The 19680-nt window shown below is 40.1% G+C and overlaps 1 protein-coding gene across 1 annotated transcript in view; it reads left to right on the forward strand.

The window, feature by feature from the left end:
- AGPAT4 (1-acylglycerol-3-phosphate O-acyltransferase 4) overlaps nt 1–19680 on the forward strand; it is a 68778-nt gene that overhangs the window by 20521 nt on the left and 28577 nt on the right. The window contains exon 4 of the mRNA XM_063151780.1: nt 16957–17126. Within this exon, the coding sequence (XP_063007850.1) occupies nt 16957–17126 (170 nt within the window). The remainder of the gene's footprint in view (nt 1–16956; nt 17127–19680) is intronic.

The raw sequence follows: 19680 nt of genomic DNA on the forward strand, positions 1-19680 counted from the left end.
TGAGGAAAATTCCTATGAGTAAGTCCTCTACAGTGCCTAGCATATGCCTCCATATTTTCCCTACTGTCATTAACTTGCTGTATGAACTAATAACATTTCAGTCCTTCTCATTTTGTGCCCCTTGCAGGTGTTGCTACTCAGTTTTTGTAGGCGTTCAAGTTTTGTCAGTGAGCTTGAATAGATCACACAAGACTGTGTGCTGATTGCAGGCATGCTGTGTGAGCATGGTGAAGGTGTGTTTGAATGACATCTGTGCATGGCCTTTACCAGAGTTCCTAGTTCAGCCTACAAGGGATGTGATCTGTTTTGCTCAGCTCTCAGTTCAGGAGAAAGGGACTGCTTTCTGTGAAAATGAATGTGAAATGCCTCTCTAGCTTTTCACAAGACTAGTAAAAAGCTAGAGAGGCATTCAGTCTGATCTTTAATGAAAAAGGCATCTTCGCTGTCACTGATACTATTTTGTTATTGCTGGAGCCTTTGTAGAGGTCACTTGTCTTCATTTTCCTTTTGGTTTTTTTGCATCAGATTCCTGAAGAAGTGTGATGCTGATAGTCTGCAGCCTGGAAAGAGAGGTGGCAGGGAAGCAGTAGGTGAACTGCATTCTGTTTGGTGTCTAGCATCACAAATAACAAAAATTATAGCACATTTTGTTAAACATTAGATCTGGCTAGCAAGCTTCATAGATTCCTGAACTGGGGTAAATTTTGAAGTGCTTACACAAAAGTATTTCTATCTGATACAGCATAACTCAGGAACATGATATCTAATGATCTATGGTAGCACAGAATCTGAAGACATTCTAGTGCTACAGTTTTTTATTCATTAAGGATGAATATCACAATCAAAAGATCATATTTGTAGAAACCCCATTTAAGCTATAGGCCTTATTTTATTGCTGAAATGATACTGAAACTGAAGGATAGTCCCTTGATGATGTAGAAACATGCAAAGAAGCAGAGAGTAGCTCAGTCATCAGCAGTTACAAGCAAGTAGAAACTAGCAGTAATCCAGCCCTCTCCAGGAAAGCACAGTACCTCCACAGGAAGGACTGCTGTGGGAACTCTGAATTCTCATGTGTTCAGTCAGGGAAGGGATCTGCTGCTGGAATGTCCACGTGAGGTGCATTGTCTTGTCTCATTTGCTGTTGGTTTGCTACATCCTCTACCCCCTCCCACTCCCTTTTGGGCAACGTGCACCCCTGGAAGTGTATGTCCAAGTGATTCTTCCTCATCCAAATCATAGTCACATACCAGCAAGTTTTCATGGCAGAGGTTTTCAGGCTCGTCCTGTAACAAGAATTGCTGCAACTGGGCCAGTGAAAGTATCTGGTATCTGACTACTTTTTTGCAGGAGGATTTCCAAGCCAGTAGGAACCAGTATGTCCTTTCAGCAGATACTTGACGTGTTTCAGTGTGACACTTGAGATGAAGGAGCTTCTGAGTGCACATGCTTGGTACTCTCTGTGGCTAGGTGTTTGTTTCCTGCAACTTGCTTGCAACCTTCAGATTAAGGCTTCTTACTTAAGGATTGTGTTGTTTTCTCACTTCTGAGACTGTTGCTGAATTTCCTATACACCCATCTTGGAGTAGTATATGCTTAAACATGTTTCATCCAACACCATATTCAGAAGGAGGAATCCTTTAACTGTGAGTAAGAAGCCAAATAAAAATGTGTGCAAAAAATTGTTTTCATCTGCTTGATTTCAGAAAGAGAGTTATCTGTTTTCCAGACCCACTTTGTTCCTTGCCAAAATATAATTTGAAACAAAATGTGGAAGCAGAAAGAGATTACAATGCAGTTGTTTGTGTACAGATTGTTTTGCTCTTCAGTTACCACACTTTTATTAGTACATTACTTCAGTGTGCTTTTTCTTTACTCAAGCAAATTGCTCTAGTGTCAATAACTAACATTTCTTTTCTCTCATGATTCTAAGTTCACTTAGCTGTGTTTCTAAATTGAATCTCCTGTATATTGCATGTCCAGGTGTGGGCTTTCTTTGAGAGTAAAGTTTTCTTTCCATAAATTTTTCGTTGTACTTAAATTTTGTACTGCTCTTATGCTGTACTTACATGACCCCATTTAAATGACCCCCAGATCAATATGTACTGCTAATGAAAGATTTTGATGAATGAATGAATGCATTTGCCTGTGTTAGGTAAGGAAATGTAAATAGCTATTGTACCAACTCAGTTTCTTGATAGCACTTCTAAAGAAGCTTACCCTTGTTTTTTTGAAAACTGCAGCTGGGAGGCTTTGGTCAGGAGATCTCATTAATTCAGCCTTGCTGCTGTAAAGGAGCTACTCCTGTCCTTGTGGATTTTCTCCTTTTTCCTAGGAGTCTCATACCATTCTCTGACATTTTCCTGGTATTTCCCTTTGCCAGTAGAGTATCTCTTCTAAAGATGTGCAATGTGCTAATCCTCTGCAATTTGCTGAGGACTCTAAACTGGAAATCTAACTATAGAAAACTAAGGAATCTGTTACTTCCTCCAAACTCATATAATTTATTTCTAAGGCCTATATGACAGACTTTTGCTATTCTTTGTACAAAGACAAAAAATAGAGAAAGAGATGTTAAGCTTGCAGTATTCAGAAAAATCCTTGCATTGTATGGATTGGGTTATATTTTTACCCACCACAATATATCAATTATAACTTTATTATTTGAGCATATATTTTCTTTAGTGCTCATGAAAGGAGGGAGATACAGGCAAAATAGCTGACATACCTCTTTATGTTTATGTACTTAAATTATCTAGTTTAAAATTGAGACCATAGTGCATTTTCCTTTTAGTAGTACAGTATATTTTCATAATTTTTTTTTGAATACAAAGAGTTTAGAAAATTTCTGCTTGGATTAAAAGTTACCATGAAGCTTGTCTCTCCTATGTCTTCACAGGCTCTTCATTAATTTATGCTTAAAATTCAGGGTTTCTTGAAAGGTGATTTAAATTTCTCTGGTTGCACAGTGATAGCTTGTAGCTTCTTTTTGGTACATGCAGTTGTCAGGTGAGAATTCAAAAAACTTGAATGGCATATCCATGAATCTTTGAGATGCTATAGATTTCTTCATGTGGAAATCAAATGATGGTTGAGAAACAGATAATTTTGCAAGTGCAGGTGAGCAGAACAGCAAACAATGTCCCAGAAGCAGCCCAAGCTGCATGGGTTACACTGTTGTATTTAGGTACTTAATATTTTTGGGAAAGAGCTGTCCTATGCTGTTTCTCAGTGTATGTGCCAGGTAAATAAGTCCATGAAAAGTTCTTTTTCTGTATTGGAAAGGTGGGGATGGGAAGTGGACCTCTTTTAAGAGCAGTGGTATGCTGAGTTTTTCCTGTGTTGCATAGGAAATTGGAGTGCCATAGGAATCTTCAGGGCTATTTTTCAAAGGTGGTTCCTGTGAACAGTATTAGAAAATGGAAAATAATGTTGAGTACTTTATCCTAAATAGTGTGGCAATGATAATGCAGTCTTTGACCTGCATATAGAGCTAGGATGCTGGAGTCTCTCCTTTATTTCCAACTTGTGTCATTTTCATGCTGGATAAAACTCCTGTAATCATGATTGCATTTTTAAGCAAGGAAGACTTAAAAAAGGAGGAGGAAGGTTGTCTGCTTCCATATATGAGCAGTGCCTGTTGCAGGTGGGTACTTCTGTAGGATGTCTTTCCTTGAGATGAAAAATAAATGCTAGTAGCAGTAACCTCTGAGACTAGCTTGTTTGTCTGGGAGGGCACCATTGCTGATGACTGGTATTATGTTTGGAGGGGCATTCCTACTGCTCCCTTCACTGCTTCCTTAGCCCTTCAACAAGGAGCTTTGTGCTGACCTTTATGGGCTGTCCAGGTTGGATAGAGCAGCAGGAGGAAATGCCTGGCTGATTGTTATCTGTGCTGACTGGGCCTGTTACCAAGCCAGGAGCTGCTGGTTTGTTGAAAAGTGGGAGTACTGCTAAATTCCTTGGGGAAGAAGGATAAGAGGAGCCTTCAGATGTGAGACAAATATCTCTGACACGTGGCTGTTAAATAATTAATTTTCCCAAAGGGTTTGAAAAGAGCATTTCAAAACACTGACTATTGCAGATCTGTATGTGTGTTAAACCCATTGTGCTTGTGAGGCTGGCTTTGTTCCACACGCTGTGTAACTTGGAGAGAAGAAGCTGTTTTGTAGGCAGATTGTGTCAGGATAAAAGACAGACAAAAGCTGTGAAATTAAATGTTTGAAGTATGCAGCTATTTTTTGTTTTCTTCTGAAGGGATGGTTGCTTTATAACTTGAAGCATGGTGATAGCTAAAATGAACAGTGGCTAATGAACAAAACTTGTTTCTCCACTCCTAGCTCAGAACTGCAGTAGAGAAAGAAGGATCACTTGGAAGTTTTTTCAAGAATGCATATGCTGACTTAAAATTTCTTGCTCACCTGAAGAAATACTGGATTTTACATTTCATGTATGTTAGGTTAGAAGGAGAATCTATTTGATTAAACTTGGATGATGTTTATGTGTTTTGAGAGGGAAGGCAGTATGGGAATGGGAATTGGATTGAAGTTCAGAAGTGAGGTGGTGCGCCAAACACACGCAGTAACTGGAAGGGTCCTGTGAAGGCTTGTGCCCAGATCAAATGCTGGGTCAGATACTGGGGACATGCTTCAATTTACATGTTTTAACCACAAGTTTTTGGTTCCTATCATGGCACCTATGAGGAAAGCCCACTCTGGCTTTCTGTATACCATGAGGACTTGTGCATTTAACATCTTGCATTAAATCTGATTCTGATCTTGATTCCCAAAGCAATTTCAGTTTGGCTGCATTACAGGAATGCTGGCTTGGCCATATTAAACTGTTTGTAGTTTATTTTGTTTTGTGCATTTCATCTGAGAAGCCACTGATGACCGCCCATCAAAAAGGGTGAATCCCCTTTTTATCAATAGTGTTCTGTTGTGTTAATTTTATAAGAAAATCAAATGGATCTTGGTCATGGAGCTGAGACACAGCAAGCACCAGAACTATCATTGTGTAATACAGTCATAATGTTTTAATAAAGCAGCATATTTTTCACTTAGTACATTAGCCACTTTATGCACATATATATGCAGGTTTTAATTCTACCACTAAGCAAGCACTGAGATGAAATTGCTAGGAAGATCAAAGCACAGATAAACTTCAGCTTTCTAGTAGGTGTGATGAGTCTAATCCTTATTTTGTGTAACTCAGCATGGTATTAACAGTAACTAGACCAGAGACAAAGATTTTTATGCCAGTTGAGAATCTGGCCATATTAAGTAAATGTCAGTGTGTGTTTGAGGGAAATAAAGAAAAGTGGAGGGGAAAAAAAATCTGTGCACCATCAGTCATTGGTTTGGATTGATTTGGTTTGGTTTTTAACAGTGCAATATATTTGGTCTCTCTCCTTATCTGTGATTTTTATCTTGAAGTTATGTTGACAAATTAGTAAGTGTTGGGCAGAGGAGATTTGTTACCACTTTGAAGTGAAAGCTTTGTTTGTACTTTAATATTCAAAATGACACGCTTTATGAAGTGTTCCTTTAGCATACCCTTCTAGTCACAGGCTGCCTCTGTGTAGTGCATTCCTTGAGCAATTACCTGTGAGCTCCTCTTTCAGCAACCTGTGTGTGCCCTGTGCTCTGTAAAAGAACACTGCCTTGTGTGCTTACCTGAAGGCTGGTTCTGTGCACTGCATACCCTGCCTTAGCTCTCTGCATCTGAGGGGTGAGCAGTGGGCTCTGGCCAGCCTGGGGCTCCCTCTGTCCCCCCTCCCAGGAGTGGTAATGGCAGGTGAAATGCTCCTTCCTGTCCACATTCCTTGTTGGGTCAGCTTTTCGATAAGTGGCCAACTCTGATTTGCAAAAATGAAGCGTATTTTAAAACAGCATTTTGAATCCACTTTTAGATTTATTTTTTCTTTGCTGTTCATCTGGTTTTTTTCTTCACTAAGAGTAGAGAGAGGCTTGCTCTTCACATTTGATGCTGGATCCTCAGTAGAAGAAGCTCTACTCTTTCTCTTCAAGAGTATGTATCTCTTGCATAAAGTTTATAAATCAAAGTCTTCCATGTTGAACCTTGAAATCTGCTCACTTGCCCACTGCTTTACTATGTCAGGGAGTGATCTGATATGCTGGAACATCTAGATTTGGCAGACTGGGTTGAGTTTTTCCTTGTGGAAGCCTCCATGCAAGCTTTGTCCCACAGAGGCAAGCTGTTGGAAAAACCTGTGTATGACATGTAGCTGAAGCTAGAAGCTTGGCTCACAAGTTTCTCAGTCACACCCTTGGCAGCCAGAAAAAAGCTGAAAGGAGTGTTGCTCACAGCAGCCTAGGACATGAGTGATTTCTGTCCTTCAGCTGAACAAGCTGATGTTTCTTTCACTACAATTGCATTACTTGGCAATTCCACTTGGAGAAAGATTTGAACTGGTAGAAATTACACCATTTTCAAGCCCCTAATTAGACAGGAGCTCAAGGCTCTTCCTGTTCCTTTTTCTTAGTTCTACTGTGGTGCAAGATGTTGCAAAGACATTAATCAGCAGTATTGATACCAGAGGAGGTTCTTGTCTAAGCCTTCAAATACAGCTCAGTAAACTCAAATACTAAATAGTGTTTATTTGCTTTGGCTTTCTTCTTTCCAGCTTTTTAGGCAGGACTTTAGAGGAGATCCCAAATGGCCTGCACAGAACCACAAAGACCTCTGGCACAGTGCCACCTGGCAGCCTAAAAGGTGCTGTCTGCACTCGATAGGTCTGATAGAGCTGATGCTGTTACTGTGCTTCTCTTAATTTTGCATGTCTGAAATCCTGTGAGAAGTCTGGATGGCCTTCAAGAAGAGTTGTTTCTAAAACTCTGTAGGTCTTCCTTAGTAAAGAGGAGGTGTGAGCCTGCATGAGTTAAAGCTGAGTGTTCTGATCCATGGTAAATCAGTAGTGTGTATGGCCTGAAAGGTGGGAAGCCCCTGTTGTTTTGCAAGCTGGTAAATGCTACATCCAAGTGGGTGAGTCACATGGATCCTGCATATCTTTCATTTTGAGAAAGCTGAGGCAATGAAGGTAGTAGAGGTAATTCAGAAAGGAATAAAGCTAAATTCAAGGAAATAATGGACTTGCAATTGGCTGCCTTTTTTTTTCCTGAGATTCCACTACAGTTTTGATCAGTCTGTAATGGGATAATATTTTGCTACCTAGTGTACTTTATGTAATATTGTATGCCCTTGTTAAATCTTGAAAAGTTTCCTTCTTTTTTTTTTCCTGTGGTGACAGAAATACTCATGATAAAGTTGACAGAAATATCAGTAGTGCATATGCATATGATTTTATGATACTGCTCTACTCCTGACATGTGCATGACTAGTTTGTATGACAGGTCTTTATTTTACTACTGCTACGAGTCACATTGTGCCTTTTAAACTGTTTCTCCTGTACCAGCCTGAAATGGTGTGTCTGGCTGCTACTCCTCATAATTTGCAAAGCACTGAATAGGAGAATGGCCTGGGTTACCAGAGAAGCAGAGCCTGACTTTTCTAAATTCCAGAGGTTCTCCTTCTGCAAAATGAATAGACGAGGGTAAACTCAGAGCTCATTGATGATGCAAGATTTTAATGGACCATGTAAGCTAAACCTCTGTTTTCTGGGATGATTATTCAACACAAATAGTTCTAAGAGTACAACACTATTGCTTGCATTAGATATGAAAAAAAAAAGCTTATTACCTCTTTGTGCAGAATTTTTGCAATGATACTGAGCCACTGGGACTACATAGCAGGAAGATGGTAATGCTTTTTTTTTGTGGATACCCTTTCAGTTCGAGCAGTGAGAGGTTAAAGAAGCAAATGGCTCATTTGCATCCTCATCTGCTGGAGCACATGATCTGCAGGCTCTCTGAGCAGGTTGTGATGTTCCAGCAGTGGATTAGTTTTGTAAAAGCTTTGAGGTAAGAGAAATGCAAGCACAATCAAACTAAATGTGAATTGAGAGGCTCTAGTGCCCTTAAGTGTGGTGTAATATTGTTGTTACTTTGGATATATGTTTGTCTTAACAGAATTTGCACTTTCTCACGTGTGTTATATTCTTCAGTGAGAAAAAATGGGGATTTTCATATATTTATATATTTAGATATTTTCAATCATCTTGAAGTGTTACAGGCTGCACCTAGGACAAAAATCACCACTTGAAACTTGATAGGTATATTTGATCTGTAGTACTTTATTTTTAATTCATGAAAGCCATTTGTTTGATTTGTAGTTTCTGACCTTATTGTCCCTTTAAAGAACATTTTGTGAAAGTCACTGATAGGGATTAAGAAGCTAAAATAAGCACTGGGACATAGTTCTTGTCTCTCTAGACCTCACGTGGTGAGATGCTGTAAGATTACAGGCAGAGAGAGGGAATTCATAGAATGCAAGTGAAAAATGAATAATGGTTTTGTTCTGAACAGTGTTCTCAGTGATAGGGGTTCTGTGGTTATTCATCATTAATTCTGATTATATAATACAGGAGCTTTGGCAATTTTTTTCTTCCATTATTGAAATTCAGGTAGAATATCTTGTGCAGAAGAAGGCTAAGTAGAAGTTATATGCCTTGACTTGAGTCTAAAAACTAATTGGTTTAATATTAATGCTATTAATATAACAAATATAATTATAATTTGCTATTAATATCATTAATAGCATATTATATCTGGAAATATGTTGATATTTCTCCTGAGTGCACCAGTTGTCTAAAATCAAAATCCAGATTTAAACGTTACTGGAAAAGTATAGAAACCTTGGAAGCCATTAGCCCTGGTTTTCCTGTTCTGCCGTTCTGCAGACACCATAGTTCCTTCTTTTTGTGTTTTCACCTCTATGAAATGTAATTCTTGATAACTAGTGGCTTTATTTAAAAATACTGCAGATTTTCTTAGGATTTAATTTACCTTTTGTTGAGTTTCCTAATTCATTTTTCCTATTTGTGCTAAAGATTGCTTGCTTTGGCAGCTTATAGTTTTTTTCTATCATCAGTCATTTTTCTCAGAGATAAACTCATGTCAGTTCTTGTCAGTAGCTGAAAATGCAGGTTAAATGTGATGATGGCAGGGATTTAGAGCATCAAAATAATGGGATTTTTTCTCTTGTTCTGAAATGCTTTCCTTCTAAAGCCCAAATTTTTCATTTTTCATTTCAAACTAAGGAGGATAAATTTGTACATATAGACATAAAGGCTGTTGCAAGAATATGTGCAAGAAGGAGAAAGATTGTGTGAGAATAAGTCTTTTTAACTAAATACGTGAGTTAAACATGATTCACTTGAGTCAAATAACTCCCCTAATGCATAGGGCAAGATAAACCCAGTCACATGAGTGTGTGTGCTTTTGTTCTGAATGAAAGCATGACACCTGAGTGTGGACAATGCTGATCACTCTATAATTAAGGATTCATGTCAAAGAAGTCAATCATGATTGAATAAATACAAGCTAAGACTGACATCTATTAGCTTGGTTCATGTTTGTTTATTTGGATACTCAAATTTTGAGGTCGAGGCCTCCTGGCAGGTGATTTTCAGCAGAGAACTCCCTTGGGAAAGGTTTCTGTGTGGTGCTGCCCTGCTTAAACAGAAGCCTTTGCTGATTGTGCTGATTGCTGCAAGATACTGTCTTCCCCTTGGTCCACTGAATACTCTTTTCAGCCTCGGGTAGCAGTGTGTTTCTGAGACTGCAGTGTTTCTCAAGCACTGATGGAAGAGAGGAGAGAGGTCTCTAAGGCAGTCTGTTTGGAAAAATCTCACTTTCTTTCCTAGTTACAGAGAATAGGACTAGAAAGGAGTTAGTGAGCCATTGAATTTCTAGCAGTGGTAAAATGTAGTGTTTTTAAGATGATTCTTACTCAATTTACAAAGCTGCTATGCATTTTTATCTGACAAAGTAATCAGAACAATCTTCAGAATATTGGATGCCTGTAATTTCAGTCACTTTAGACATGGATGTTCTTCAGCTAGTGGCATTTAGCTTAAATTGTTCCTGTTCTGTACTGTTAACTTTACTTATCCATAAACCATATTTGTGGGGAGCCCACCCAGTCCTCTTCTAGCATTTGTTTTAAAGCTCCATGGAGCCAAACTTTTCTGCTTTTGGGTGATCCTGATAGACCTGGTCTGCATCTGCTTTGTTTCAGTGTTTCCTTCCTGAGCATGGATGTTTGGTACTGGTGTGCATGCCCAGAGATTCTCTCAGTCGTGCAATGCCCAATTCCCTTCTCTCCAGGAACAAACATCCTTTGCCATTGTTTTCAGTCTTAGGACTGCATAATATGAATGGAGCAAAAATGTTCAGTGGCAAAATAATGTTCCCAGATAATTCTGTCATTTCCAAATTATGAGGCTCTATTTTTATTAGTTCCGCAAGATTATTGCATCGGCAAGAAGCAGCGATGCATCCCATGAAAACTAATTCCATTTATGTTACCTTACCTCTCAAGGTCATCTGAGTCTTGAATTCTATTCTGACTCTGTATCATCCACAAAGTTTATTAATAGGAATTTCTTTTATTGTACTCTGTGAATGGCTTAACATTGCCTAGAAGTGGTAGATTTGACGTCCTTTTTTTTTTCCTGGCCTTTCTGGCATCAACAAAATGCTTGAAAAGAAATGGTAGAAACTTGAATACCTGATGGTGAGTACTTTTTTATTTGGTATTTTATGAGACCAGATTTGTAACCACTTTGTACTTACTAGATTTGATTTTTTGATTCTACCATTTAAAGATGGTACTTACTTAAGCTTAATGTAGGTCACCCTGCCTTCATTTAAGCTTCTGGTTTGGGATTTAGACAGCAACATGCCACCCTAACGGTACAAATGAGAAGTGGAGTAACATTGTATGTACTGTTCATTTAAGCTTCATTGCTTCAGCATTTCCATCAGTGGGACACAGAAGTTACCCCTGGGGTAAGGCATGATGTGGGGTCGTATTTAATGAGGGCTTGACAGGAGAGGGATGTGTGATGGATCAGGTGATGTTTTGCTTTGTCCTACGTTAGTCTAGGTGCCAGAATAAGAAAATTGTTAATCTCTTTAGAAAGTGCTTGCTGTGCAAGCCCCAACTAATCAGATAAGGGCTGTCAAATGCTGCATTACTGATCACTGCAGAACACTTATTAACACCTTATTTGAAGTTTTTTCACCTACAAGTTTCTTCTCTCAGCACTCATCTCTTCTCCCTGTCTGCGCTTGTACAGATGAATGTCCTAGGCTTCCTGGTTTATGTACATCAAATACTGAATAATTTATTAAAAAACATCATCTAATATTCATGGAACCTGACACCAGCTGCTGTTCACTGAGATAAGATGCTTCCTTCTGCTAAGGACAGAGCGGAAATTTTCATGCTATTTCTTACCCAGAAAATGTGTTTTGTAGTGCAGGCCTCACATAGCAGTTGTGACATAAACACTCAAAAGTATAATTCTTCAGATTTCCTTCTCCATCCTCACAGTCCACCTCAGAAGAACATACTCTTGGTGTGCATGTGTCATGGGTTGAGTCTGTCCAGGTGTCAGGCACCTACCAAAGCCTCTCACTCATTCCCCTCTGCAGCTGGACAGAGGAGAGAAAATTAAACAAAGTGGTCCTGAGTTAAGGTAAGAAGCAAGAGAGAGATCACTCATTAAATACTATCACAGGCAAAACAGCTCAACTTAGAGATGTGAAGTGAATTTATTACTAACAAAGCCAGAGCAGGATGATGAGAAGTAAAAGAAGCCCTTAAAAACACTTTCTCCCACCCTTCCCTCCTTCCCAGACCTACCTCCTACCCCAGTGGCAGAAGGAGACAGGGAATGGGGATTATGGTCAGTTTCTCACCTGTGGTTTCTCCCCCTGGTCAGGGAGAGGGGTCATTCCCCTGCTGTACTGTGGGGTCCCTCCCACAGGAGACAGTTCTCCATGAACTTCTCCAGCCTGAGTCCATCTCAGGAATAGCAGCTCCCTGCAAACTGGTGTGACGTGAGTCCATCCCACGGGCAACAGTCCTCCCCAAACCGCTGCAGCCGGGGTCACTCTTCCATGGGGTACAGTTCTTCAAGGACAGGCTGCTCTAGCATGGGAGGAGGGCCCCTCTCTCCATGGGTCTCCCATGGAGTCTCAGCCTCCTCTCAGGCATCCCCCTGCTCTGGTGTGGGGCTCCTCCACAGGCTGTGGGTTTGGTGGGAATTACCTGTGAGCAGTGCTGTTGGACAGACATCATGAGGTACTGCAACAGGCACTGCCTATCCTCATGGTTAACAGGAGGCTCTGGCATATTTGGTCTTTACTATTTGGGGTGATGTTGTCTGGTTGAGCACAGTTGGGAGAGGGTTAAGGAAAATGGATCATGTAAGTGATTTGTCGTCAAAAGTATTGTTTTTATTTGACCAGTTGTGACATACTTGAAAAATTGGAAAGGATTTGCACGCAGAAAGCCTTCTTCAAGTTTAAAAGAGAAATTGCAATATTCAGATTAAACTCATGTTGAGAACAGTTGATTGAAGGTTAATTTATCTGTTTCCCCATTTAGCCTGTCAGAGGAAGGAGAGTTGGTACATAGGTATTTAGGTAGAGTAGGGATACAGAACAGACAGTGACAGAACTGTCTGTGGAATAGTGTGTTGGAGATACACAGGCATCGTGGAGGTGGCATTAACAATAGCTTCATAATCATCATTTCCCAGCTATCTTCTGATTGGTTTTAGAGTATTATAGATTAGGCTTTCTTTAAGAGGAAGCAGAAGTCGCTCGTATGAATCCACCAGTATGAAAAACATGCATGTGTTCTCAGGACAGATACATGTTGTTTCTTCTTCTCAAATAACTTGTCACTGTAAGAGGGTCAGTGACTTCTTCCCACAAGCTTATTGGGATCACCTGCTAGCTGAAGTTGGTAGCTTGAGCACTTCCTTTAAGGCTGTCATCTCCCTTCTGCTGATAACTAATTCCTATGAGGAAGTGAATGTTAAGATCTTTGTAATAAACCCACTGGTCATGATGTGCCATTCCTAACAGTGAATGGTTTAGTCAAATAGCTTGGAAAGGACACTATTTCTTAAAGATATGCAGGCTTAAAATAATAAAGCCTACAAGTAGGCCAAGGATGCCAAAATCAAAAAATATTTTTGGGGGTGTGTGTACACATGTATAGGAAACTGTTTAAAAGAAAGCATTGGAATGAGACTGGTGTTCCTTTTGCACAGTAGCTTGCAGTGAATGAGCTGTAAGCATTTGTTCTTTGCTGAGCAGTTCCTCTGTGGTGTTGCTTCTGCACACAGGAGAAAAAGCCAGTGGTGTTTTGGACCACAAGAAACCACATGCGGAAGAGAGCAACTGCCTGATTTTGTGCCCATACAGAGCAAACATCAGTGCCATAGGAACTTGCCAAGCAACGTGTTTTATTTCACTGTTTGTTGTACTAATTCCTTTGGTCAGCATGTGCTATACTGTCCCCAGTCATTTGTGGCAAATGCAGCGCATTATTTGTGTTGGAATATATGATTGTTAAAGAAAGGTACGTTGAAATAATTTCCTGCAAGCTAATGTATGTGACTGGGAACCTGAATGTGTGAAAGGGCTGTGCTGTGCTTATCTTTCTCCTTGCAAGCACATCCAGTAACTCATTGTGACGAGTGGGGAATTAAAAGTCACATTTCTTCCTTCCTCTCTGTTGGTGATTTCTGTTCTTAAAAGCACCGACATGCAATTAGTTAAAATGTTATTCAAGGAAGTTGCTTAAAGGGTCTTCCAAGGACGCTGGGGCAAAAATCTGTAAAACCAGACCTGAAGACACAAGAGAAGAGTTTTGGTTGTTTTTCTTTTTAAATTTGTGTGCATGATTCCCCATAACCCTTCCCTACCATCAGCCAGTACTTTTGCTGCAGGACAGCTTTAAGGGAGGGAGAAACAAATCCAGAGATATCAATGGTTTCACAACCAGCTGCAGCAGATGGTGGGGGTAGGGAGTGGGACGTGTGGTGGTGCTAAGGGAAGAGGGGACTGGATTTTGGTCTTCTGTTTAAACCCACAAAATCACAGAACACCAGGCATCCTGCATTTCCCCACAGGTGGAAGACCAGGCCCTCTGTGTTGGAGTGAACCAGAAAACTCCATTATACCTCATTGGTGCAACACGTTCATAGAAGATAATCTGAAGCTGGAAAGCTGATGCTTGGTCTGGCTGGGCTTCCTGTATGACCTCACTTATCTGGGGGAGGGGAGAGAGGCATTGCTTGACTTTCCAGCTGCAGGGGCTTTTTCCCCCAAGAACTAGATTCTGTTGCCCCTCACAGGAAAGATATATGTTTTTTTTAAAAAATAATTTATTTTAAACATTTTTCCTGTGGACATGTAGCAATATTCAGCTCTGAGTTCTAGTTTCATGTACCTAATCAATGCAAGCAGAATTCCTGCCTTCAAGTTTTCCTCAAAATTACTTGCAGCTTCTGCAGAGAAGAAGGAAGTAGAGACCAGAAATAAATGCCCGGTCAGGTTAGACAGCAGAGTGAAACACTAGAATAGCCTCTATAAGGAATACTTGGAAGTATTTAGTAAAACTCTCAGGCAGCTTTGCAGTGAATTCAGAGGTTTAACCCTCCCTGTGATGCACAGAGGGCTTATAAGTAGTTTAGGGAAGATATAGATTTGCTTTTCTTAGTTTCCTGTAGACTTCATTCTATGAAAAGTTCTTAGGAAGTGCCCCTAATAGGTGTAGTCTGAAAATCTGGAAAGGTAGTAAGTTATTGTAAGGCACAGACTCTGGACTGTGTTACCTGTCGGTCTTTAACCTTATTTTTGCATTTTTTAGAATGCTTTCCCCAGTGTTGTATGCAGTGCAGTCATTCATCATGCAGCCATTCACCCTGTTTGCTCTTTGAAATAATGGTCAACAGCTTGCCCATTTGTTATGCTTTTATTTGTGTGGGAGAGTTTGCTATGCTTTTACTATATATTCCCATAAGAATTTTCTGAGTTCTTTTTCTTGATGTTGCCCTGATACACAGATTAAAGAAAATGAAGAGATTAAAGGAAATGAAGAATGTCATGGAGGGAAACAGTTCTGTAGCTCTTTATATAAGGTTGTGCACTTACTTGAGAATTTACAGATTACTGTTCCTATTGAGTCAATGCAGAATTATGCTTTTAATGAAACTTTAAAATAGGTAAGTTATAGTTAATCTTGTAAGCAAATGTTTCCATGTTTATCCCATAATTACAGAATGGATAAGGTTAGAAGGAGCCACAGCAGGTGATGTGGTCCTTATCAAGAATAGTTAGCTAAAGGAATTTCTAACACCTTCTACAGAATAACAGTGTTAACTGTTTTAATGGCTCATTCTTGCAAAACTTTGAGGTGTAAGTCTCAGTAAACTCTGTGTGCTTCCCTTCTTGCCTTAAATGCTGTTTTTCATTTAATGGCTTACAGTTCAGCTCTGCCTTGGAGATTTTTTTCCCAGTTACTTATTCTGGAAGTGCTGGCATTGGAGCATCTCAGATTTGTGCAGTGAAGGGCAAGGAAACTATCCACTCTTGAAGGAGGTAGGGGTGTTCTTTGAAGCAGGGAGGATGAGTGCTTTTTTTTATTTCAGAGAGGTAAAAAAGGTCAAAATTCCTAGGCACACAGGGTATCCATATTAAGCATTTGAAGTTATGATTTCTCTCTGCCAATAGCTTCTTCTGAAGCTAGTTGTAGTGCCCTGCAAGGAGTCTGCCTTCAAAGCAGGGAGTGGAGATTTCAAGTTCCTATGGATTTTCTCCTTCCTTTGCCTTAATTCTTTGGCAGTGTCACTGGAGGAATTGCTTTGAAGGTGGGAACTGCTTGAAAGGTAGGAGCCCTCACAATGTGGTTGAATATGTATTCATCAGCCCAGTTGTGGCGGTAAAACTCCAAGAAGTAAGCAAGTGGACTGATAAGTCAACCATTTATCTGTTTCAGAATCACGCTTTTATTAAGGTATATTGAGGTAATGTTACCTAAATAGAGATTGTCTGTTAGCCTGCCTGTAGCACTGTTAGATAGAACTCATTCAGATCATTAATGCCTGTTCTCCAATGTACAGCACAATATCATCCAAGAGCTTCAGGCAGATAATTTTACTCATGATGGCTGGAAATGTAGACCTGTTCCTAGCTGGTTTATGTTTCCTATCAGTAGATGGGACCAGCAGGGTACCAAAGTGGAAAAGGAATTCAAATGTGTTTCAAAGACTGGCCTGATTTTGATCTTTCATGAGGTAAATGAGCGTTTTTGGTGCCTTCAGGCTTGTCTTAAGCCGGGAGAGCATCATGGATATGTCATCCTTCCAGCAGAGACATTCATGTGGCACCAGAGAGAGATATGTTTCGCTTAACAAGGAATAGCCCCTTGCATTAGACCTTTGCTTTGGTTCAGAACTTTCCTGACAGCTTTGTCAGGAGGCAGACGTGCCCTTAACTCCTTTTCAGTCTCAGACAGACAGCTTTCATTTAGCCCCACAGTACTCCCAGCTCAAGACATGGGTTGCTTTAGGACAGCCATTTTTTTCAGGTTTTCATTTTCCATCTCTGTGGAGATAGAGCTCTCCGAGTTTCTTGGCTTTACTGACTCACCTCAATTTCCTGTGCCCCAGACCAGAGTGATTTCGCTACATAAAGGTTTGATTCACAAGTCTTGTGGTCAGACTTAAAGTTCCAAGCAAAACAAACACAAAGTGTACAGTACAAGCCTGTGCTTGATAATGGAACAAGCAAATAGGAAATGAAAGGCATATGATAATCACTAGGATACTGCTGAGAAACCACTTTCCAGCTTGTAAAGATAGCTGTGTTTTAAACAGCCCTCTTACATGTTCTTCATTGCAGCACTTTCTTTGCCACATGCCATTGAGGTGACTGATGTTTTCAACACATTACTGACTTGTGGTTTTGCAGATACTGTGTGCATTCACATATTTCTCATTCTTTGTTTCAGAGATGGTGATGTTGCTGGAATGGTGGTCAGGCACCGATTGCACCCTTTACACTGACCCAGAGAGTTACCACAAGTACGGGAAGGAGAATGCCATCGTAATCCTTAATCACAACTTTGAAATTGACTTTCTCTGTGGTTGGAACTTTTGTGAGAGATTTGGGGTCTTGGGGGTGAGTTTCTTAGTATATAAGATAAATCTCCTTGGATGTGGAAAAAACAGCAAAATAATTGTGTTTTTGAATTAACAGATGTGTGCTCAAATTTCACTAGGCTGCAGTCCAAAATTAGAGGTGAACCTAAAGCAGTGCAGTGCAAGTGTGTGGAGACAGGATGGCTCAGGAAAGCACAGCTATTTTAAAAGCATTGCAGTTAAAGCTGATGAAGGAAATATTTTCTTAACTTGTGGAGATCGTTACAGTTATTTCTCTCTGTGTGTTTACTAAGTAACTATTGCAGTTCCTTGTACTGCACAAAGATGAGCTAGCCCGTGATTCTTTCCCGGTTTAATTACAGAATTTGTTTGCTTTTTCCAGTGTAGCCTTACAAATCCACAGCTAGAGTTTGAATGATGTAGCCTGTCTCTCTCAGAATGAAAGAGCAACCATCACTTAAGATGAGAGAGGCTGGCTACATCTTAAGTGAAAGCAGTAATTAAAAGCAGTAAGAGATGGGGGAGGCATGAGTTATACATGGTTGAATACACTGCTGCGTTAAGCTAGGGGTTCATGTGCCTTTGTTTTCTGGGTTGCTTTTTTGTTTCCCCTGTCAGATCATGGGGATAATTCAAGCCCCCATCTAAATCAGCCTGACTTCATTCTGTGATGGTGATGATATTATCTGTCTATAAAGGATTTAGATAAGAGTTCCTCCCTCATTAAGGAAGAAAACCAGTGGCTCATTTTGGCAGTGTTCTTCAGCATCCTTGTAGCTTTGATACTGGCCTCTGGCAAAAGTCCTGACCTTGGATTGTGTGAACCTCTGATTTTTGTGGCCTTCCCTTTGGACTTCTTGCATTTTCTGGACATTTAGGCACCACTCCTGTCACTTTCAAATTAGAATAATGGCAGTCTGTTTAACAAAAACGGGGTCTTAAAAGGGGAGGAAAGTGAACCTAAGCATTACAGGCTCTTTGTGTAACCAAAATGGCTGTTGGCTTCTGAGTAACTTCTGCCATGTTATCTAGGACTTGAGTACAGAGCTGCAGGACGGCATGGAACAGTAGGAAATGTAGGGAAACCTGTTCCTATGTGCAAAAAAACAGTGGTGCTGAAGTACAGTCTGTCTAATTTGGTAAGCCAAATGCCCTCAGTTCTCTAAATAAAGCTGTGTTTTAGAGGGTCAGAAAACACCAATGCAGAAAATTGAGGGATTGTTTCTGCACAAAGTAAATGGGGCCTACAAGGTGAAAAACACCTTGTTTTACATTGTTGCTGTGTAGTTGGATGGAATCTTACTAGCTGCAATTTTTAATAGTTTTCCAAGTTAATAAGGTTTCTGTTTTAGTATTTTATGTTGTTACCTACACATAAGGAAACCACAAAGTAGAAACAACTGTTGAAATTACTGTGCTGCACTAACTGAAAAGATATTTTTCCTTTTTTTTTGGCTGCTTGCATATATTATTCAGTTTGCATTTATGCTAATCTTAGGATTATTTTAGAAACTGATATATGCTGGTTGTGATTTTGCTTTTTTTTTCTTTAACAGCAAAACAAAAGCAAGTAAACAAAAGACCCAAACAACCAACACAAAACTATTTCAGTCTTGAGAAATGTACTGTGGTTTTACTTCCCAGAAACTGTTCCCAGAAGAAATAGTTTCCATGTGCTCTCATTTGCATAGATGTCTTTACTTAACAAAGCAGTGCATTTCCCTTTTGGGGCAACCAGCCCAAGTTCTTCTTAAGCCATGTTAAAAAAAAACCATAAAGAATGGAAAATACCAAACAGTGATTTTCCTGATTGGATTGCCTATATTGCTGTACTGGTACTTGTCTTGGGCCAGTGCAAGGGTAGGTGATTGTGCAGTGATGAGGAGTGTAGGTGGGTGACTTGTGTTGCCGTACATGAGCTTCCCCTGTGCAGAGTTTCAGGGCATGGTGTGGCCCACAGTTAGGAACATAAAAACCTTTATGGCTGGCATTTAGGAAAAGAGTTCCAGGAAAGAGGCAGGTACACAGGGGCCTTTCTGAGGTGTCATAGCCTCTGGTGTTTTTTAGCTCAGGGACTTTGTGAGCCATTGGGTGTTTATATTTAATGATGTTTAATTGTATGCTCTGTGAGGTTTCTATGCAAACTTTGGGTACCAGCCAACACCTTGCTCAGCTTATCTCATGTCCGCTGCTGCTGAAAAGGAAATCTTGCACTGCAGTCTCCTGTGTCTGTTATGATGCTTGTCTGCCCTGTTTGGCCATGTTTTAAAACTCTTTCAGTCTTTTTTCTGCCTTAACTAATCCAGTGAAGAGGGGAGAAATGACTGGGGAGGAGGAAGAGGGAGAAGGTGAAGAGAGATTTGAGCCAAAGGAGTTGGAAATGACAGTGCTTGGCTTCAGCAGGCAGAATGGCTTTGTTGTGACATCCAGCTCTGCCCTGCAGCTCTGGCAGACAGCAGTAACACTCTTAAGAGTGTCACATGCATGTTCAAACTCTCAGTATTTTACAGCTAGAATATTTCTTTAATGAAGCCCTTAAATGTAGTAATTTTTTGCTTGGTTGTTGTGGTGTA

This window comes from Melospiza melodia, chromosome 3, assembly GCF_035770615.1.
Source record: "Melospiza melodia melodia isolate bMelMel2 chromosome 3, bMelMel2.pri, whole genome shotgun sequence".
Lineage (NCBI taxonomy): Eukaryota > Metazoa > Chordata > Aves > Passeriformes > Passerellidae > Melospiza > Melospiza melodia.